This window comes from Artemia franciscana, chromosome 19 (assembly GCF_032884065.1).
Source record: "Artemia franciscana chromosome 19, ASM3288406v1, whole genome shotgun sequence".
Classification (NCBI taxonomy): domain Eukaryota; kingdom Metazoa; phylum Arthropoda; class Branchiopoda; order Anostraca; family Artemiidae; genus Artemia; species Artemia franciscana.
This window is the reverse complement of record NC_088881.1, coordinates 18,775,829-18,781,828: the sequence shown is the minus strand read 5'-3', so window position 1 is coordinate 18,781,828 and position 6,000 is coordinate 18,775,829. Positions and strand designations below refer to the sequence as shown.

At 33.0% G+C, this 6,000-nt stretch overlaps 1 protein-coding gene across 1 annotated transcript in view; it reads right to left on the bottom strand.

Moving 5' to 3' along the window:
* Positions 1–4,014: 4,014 nt before the first annotated feature.
* Positions 4,015–6,000, bottom strand: part of LOC136039370 (RNA-binding protein 5-like) — a 145,128-nt gene continuing 143,142 nt past the window's right edge. Inside the window, exon 16 of the mRNA XM_065723046.1 lies at positions 4,015–4,194. Coding sequence (XP_065579118.1) covers positions 4,072–4,194 — 123 coding nt within the window. The 3' untranslated portion in view covers positions 4,015–4,071. The remainder of the gene's footprint in view (positions 4,195–6,000) is intronic.

Here is a 6,000-nt window from a genome sequence, read left to right as displayed (position 1 = left end):
TTCTTTTTTTGGCTAAATGGATTTCTCTTAGTTTTGATCAGACGATTTTGAGAAATAAGGGGTGGGGAAGGAGGTCTTGTTGCCCTCCAATTTTTCGGTTACTTAAAAAGGCAACTAGATCTTTTATTTTTAACGAACGTTTTTATTAGTAAAAAAAAATACGTAACTTAAGAATTAACTTACGTAACAAACTTTTATATTCTTATATTTTTGATTATATATATGAGGGGGTTGGTCCCCTCGTTAATACCTCGCTCTTCACACTAAATCTTGTTTTATCCCAATTCTTTAAGAATGACCCCTGAATCAGAAAGGCCGTAGAATAAATAGTTGAAATTATTTAAAAAAATTTTAGCATAAAGTGTGAAGTGTTTATCTCCTCCTAAATACCTCGCTCTTTATGCTAAAGTATTTTTAGAACCCCTCATATGCGTAATAATCTCTGTTCCTTTTTAAATTTTAGTGCTTCTCCTTACTTTCAATTGAAAAAACTTTTTCATGTTTATATTTTCATTGTTTTTTTTTATAGTAATGCTAGAAAGTCCTGCGCCCTTTTCATTGAATTCCTCTTCCCCCATGAAATATTCCTCCAAGAAAAGATCCTCCCATATAGCCCCCTCCCCTGAACCCCACACCCAAACCAAAAAAATCCCCCTGATAACGTCGGTACACTTCCCAGTAACCATTACTGTATGTAAACATTGGTCAAAGTTTGTAACTTGCAGCCCCTCCCCCAGGGACTGTGGGGGTAAGTCATCTCCAAAGACATAGTTATTATGGTTTTCGACTATGCGGAACAAAATGGCTATCTCAAAATTTTGATCCGTTGACTTTGGGAAAAAAATGAGCGTGGGAGGGGGCCTAGGTGCCCTCCAATTTTTTTGGTCACTTAAAAAGGGCACTAGAACTTTTCATTTCCGTTAGAATGAGCCCTCTTGCAACACTCTAGGACCACTTGGTCGATACGATGACCCCTGGGAAAAAAAAAACAAAAACAAATAAACACGCACCCGTGATTTGTCTTCTGGCAAAAAATACGAAATTCCACATTTTTGTAGATTGGACCTTGAAATTTTTTCTACAGGGTTCTCTGATACGCTGAATGCGATGGTGTGATTTTCGTTAAGATCCTATGACTTTTAGGGGGTGTTTCCCCCTATTTTCCAAAATAAGGCATATTTTCTCAGGCTCGTAACTTTTGATGACAATAATTAAACTTGATGAAACTTATATATTTGAAATGAGCATAAAAATCCGATTCTTTTGATATATCTTTTAGCATCGAAATTCCGTTTTTTAGAGTTTTGTTTACTATTGAGCCGGGTCGCTCCTTACTACAGTTCGTTACCACGAACTGTTTGATACACAATCCCTGCTGCTCTCAAGTGGAAAGTTGTGACTATGAGCCCAATTCTTGACATTGTCCCACATATCCCCCCAGTTGGGATTTCACTAATCCAGTGAAGCAGCAGATGATACAATGTGACATTAATTGTAGAATTAGTAAGCTCTCGGCATGTTCTATGTCAATTTATGCTCACATCATCATGACTGGAACAAATATGTGCTATATTAATACTAACTTATTAATCTATGCACATATTATTCAAATACGAGCATGCTTGGTTATATGCAGCTTGTTTAGTGAATTTACATGAGTAATTTCTGGATAATAAATGATCTTGCTTGCTAGATACTACATGAGAGCATTACCATATTCTCTTTCTTGTTGTTTCTCTTTTTCGTTTTTACTTAATAAAAACTTGTTACACAGATTGAAATTATACCGAAACAGATTCTAAGATTGAAATTTACAGTTATCAAAATCAGTTGTTATTACAATAATTTATTATAAACCAAAATACAAAATAAGTCAGCAGCACAACAAAAGCTAAGCTTGCGAGAGCATTATGTAAGAACAATAAAAATTGCTATAAATAAATTGAGCAAACGTAATGAATGGACTTTTACTTAGCCATTTAGCAAAAAACAGCCAAACGCATGATAAATATTGCATTTCATGACTCTGAAACGAAATACCTTTTTTTTCTTTTGTTTCCTTATATTTTTTTTTTTGTAAGAACTTAGATGTTCTTACAAAAAAATTAACTTTCGCTCGTTTTTAATTGACATAGTTTTATTGGTGATTAATATTAGGAATATTTGAAAAAATATTTCATTTTTTTTTGCTTAAGAATCAAAATGCTTGATTGTAATCTAAATGTTAGAAAAAATTCAAATATTCAGTCAAATCAATGGACATTAGTTTTGCTGAATAAATTTGCAAAAACTATTTTTACTAATAAAGTTTTGGGTTCATGGAGAGGGGCATTATCATTCATACAAATTGAATATTTGACCATATTGATTTTTTATATTGCTGAAGCCAGTGTGACCTCCATCCTATAGATGCCATTGAATATACACGTATATTAACAGCCGTTTTATTATAAAAAATCTTATTAAATTATCAATTTTTGTAATTGTTTGCTTGTTTCAATAAATGTATGTCAATGTCATTTATTCAAACGAATTCTGTTTCTTTGTCGTAAAAAAACTAATAATTATAAAAAAGAAGTCATGAATTAGCACAGCCAGATCCGTTCCTCATTATTTGTCTTAATTCAAGTGCCCTTGGTCATAAAATTCTAACTGAGGTGTCTACAAGGCCAAAAACTTTTGGTAGATCATGTAAAAAAAGAAAAAAAAATCGAACTTTTCCCGCTAGGAATCGGTTTAACCTCATTTTTTGTTCTTGTTAATAGTCTATTTACCCTGAAAGTATAGCACTTATAGGAGAAAAACAAAGTTTTGCGCATCTTAAGGTTTCACGATTCGGTCCATATCACTTAGAAAAAAAAGTCCCTGTTAGATTTGTATGGCCCAGTATAAATACCAGGTAGGCTATGCTACTAGCTGATTGCGGACGAAACAAATTGGGGTCCATTTTGAGTGTCACGGATCTATAGAACATCATTCAAACCATTTTTGTCTTCGATGGCGAGATGCCCAGGATATAACTCGGGCATTTGCGGTTGAATATACTCTTGATCAACGCTTCGGCTTCTTTCAGTGACCACGTTTCACATCCATAGAGGACACTGTATATAAATTTAGACAGTGCAATCATTCCCTATTTCAACCATTAGACAAAGCCTGTACAAATGCTCCGGAAAACATTCAAACAAGTAGAAACATAAGCGACATTGGACTTTTTCACGGGTAGACAAGTCAGATTTCTCTTGAACGCGAAACTTGGCTCACACCTTTATAACACTAACTTTTGAAGCATCTAATTTTAAACTAATTTATTCCAATATATATATATATATAGATATATATATATATATATATATATATATATATATATATATATATATATATATATATATATATATATATATATATATATATAATCAGCAATTAGTAGTGTATTGTTATTATTAGATGTTTTTAGAAGTCATAAGTTGGTTTCAAAGGCATTTTGAGAAAGTTTATGCCAAAATACATGTTCCAGGGTAATATAAACTGGATCGCTGATGGTAGATTAAATGGAAGCAGCTGTTCGTACGCGCCGAGAATGTAGTAGCCAAAAAAGACTGAGCTTGATTATATTGTATATATACAGTGATAGAGGATAACAGAGAGAACTAAGGCAACAGAAGAAAAGACTGACCATTAAGTATATCATCGCCGATCTAGAAGTCGTAGTATCAAACCGATTTAAAAACAAAAGAAGAAAAACAGGAGGTTCATCTGAGGTTCAGCATTCTAGCTTGAATTATAGCTGCGTTCTTTTTTCTTGTTCAGGTTAAACTTGTATGTTGTAGCTGTTTCGCATATGTAGAACGTTTGTCCTTTTCTCCACTTCACTTTAATACTCTGTTCTTTCAGTTGTAGCTAGGTTATCAAAAGCATTGACTATTGAACAAAGGATAAGTTTATGTGGGTCCATCTCCGATTTTTAAACACAAATTTAACAACAACCGGCAGCCTAGAATAAAAAACCAGACCTAATATAAACAATATCTATAATGTAAAACACCCAATCGTATAAAAAAAGAAGAAATTTTATTCATGTAATTCCATAAATCGTTCCCTGGCCACTTTTCTAACAGCCTCCCTATAGGTTTCATTTCCGGTCACACCATATTTCTTCGTCCCAAGGCCTTGTGACTGCGATCTCCGATCCGCCTGTAATAAAGAAACAAATCTGAATAATAAGAAAACTAACGATGGTAAATAAAGAGAGGAACGAGTTATTCGAAGCAGTCAGAAAAAAGACAGTAAAACCTGCTATTTTTTTCTTCCAGATGAAAGCACAAAATTTGAGGGATGTGAATAAAATCTAGATACAAAATCTGCAAGAGGGGATGACAAGCAAAGACTTTTCCGGTAGTTACAATTTTTATATAATCTAAATGCAGTTCATATGCATAGAAACATACGCTTGGAAACATTTGGGACCTAGGTTTAATCCCGCCTATTGCAGCGTTTGAGTTGTACTTCTGACAAATTCTGCTTCTTTGACTTGGTTTTCATAAATAAGTCTAAAACTTGTAGTTCGCTTAAGCTACCATATAAGTCTCTGCTTTAATTTCCTCTTTTAAAGATTCAATTAATTACTATTAAGTCGCTAGAGTTTGTTCTTAACTATAACCTTGCTAAAAAGCTAGACTGATCCTTTATACTAGTCTAATATTTTGTCATTTGGGTCATACACAAGCATTTGATTAAATTTTTTTCTTTTTTCATTTACAATTTTTTTTACTTAATTTATTTGAATATTTTCAGCTGTTTTTTTTTTTAAATTGAGTCAAATTCATTTTCGGTAAGTCCTACTATAAGAAAAATTTTTATGACTTGGGTCAATTGTCTTATTAGCCGAAATTGAAAAATAAAAACTTTCCACTCTATTCCTTTTTTCAACTGCCTTCGTCCAATTTTGACAAATTGTCTTGGTTGCGTTTTAGTAAAACAAAGAAATATACTTCTTTTAATCTGTCTTGTTTTTATTTCTTATATAATGCGCAAAAAGTGAAGCCTCAGTTGTTTTGCAACTCGTTTTATTCTTTAGTGTAATTAAATAAAAATAAAAAAAAAATTTTTTTTCACTGAAAGTAAGGAGCGACATTAAAACTTAAAACGAACAGAAATTACTTCGCATATGAAAGGGGCTGCTCCCTCCTCAACGTCCCGCTCTCTACGCTGAAGTTTGACTCTTTCTCTCAACTCTACTTTTTAAAACAGTAAAAAACTAGCATAAAGAGCGGGGCGTTGAGGAGGGAGCAGCCTCTTTCACATACGAAGTAATTTCTGTTCGTTTAAAGTTTTAATATCGCTCCTTACTTTCAGTTAAAAAAACTTGTTTTTTTAAATTTAAATTCTGAACGTTTTTGAATTAATGCATGCTTTGATTCGGCTCTCCGCAGATGAATGATTAAAACAAAATTTGCATATTAATTTTTTTTGGCTAAATGGCTTTCTCATAGTTTTGGTCGAATAATTTTGAGGAAAAAGGAGCGGGGGAGGAGGCCTAGTTGCACTCAAATTTCTTGGTTATTTAAAAGGCAACTAGAACTTCTAATTTTTTACGAAGGTTTTTATTAGTAAAAGATATTCGTAACTTACGAATTGGGGTACGTAACGAACTTCTGTATTCGTCTGTTTCATTACGTATATGAGGTGGTTCATCCCCACGTTAGTACCTCGCTCTTTAAACTAAAGCTTAAATTTTGTCCCGATTCCTTAATAATGATCCATGAATCACAAAGGCCGTAGAATAAATAGTTGAAATTACTATAAATACTTTAGCGTAAAAAGTAAGGTATTAGGAGGAGGTGAACCCCTCACACGCGTAATTATTTCTGTTCGTTTTAAGTTTTAATGCTGCTTCTTACTTTCAGTTGAAAAAACTTATTCATACTTATTTCTTCACTGTTTTCTTTTTTAAATAATGCTAGAAAATCCTGCGCTCCATTCATGGTAATTTTCTTCTCC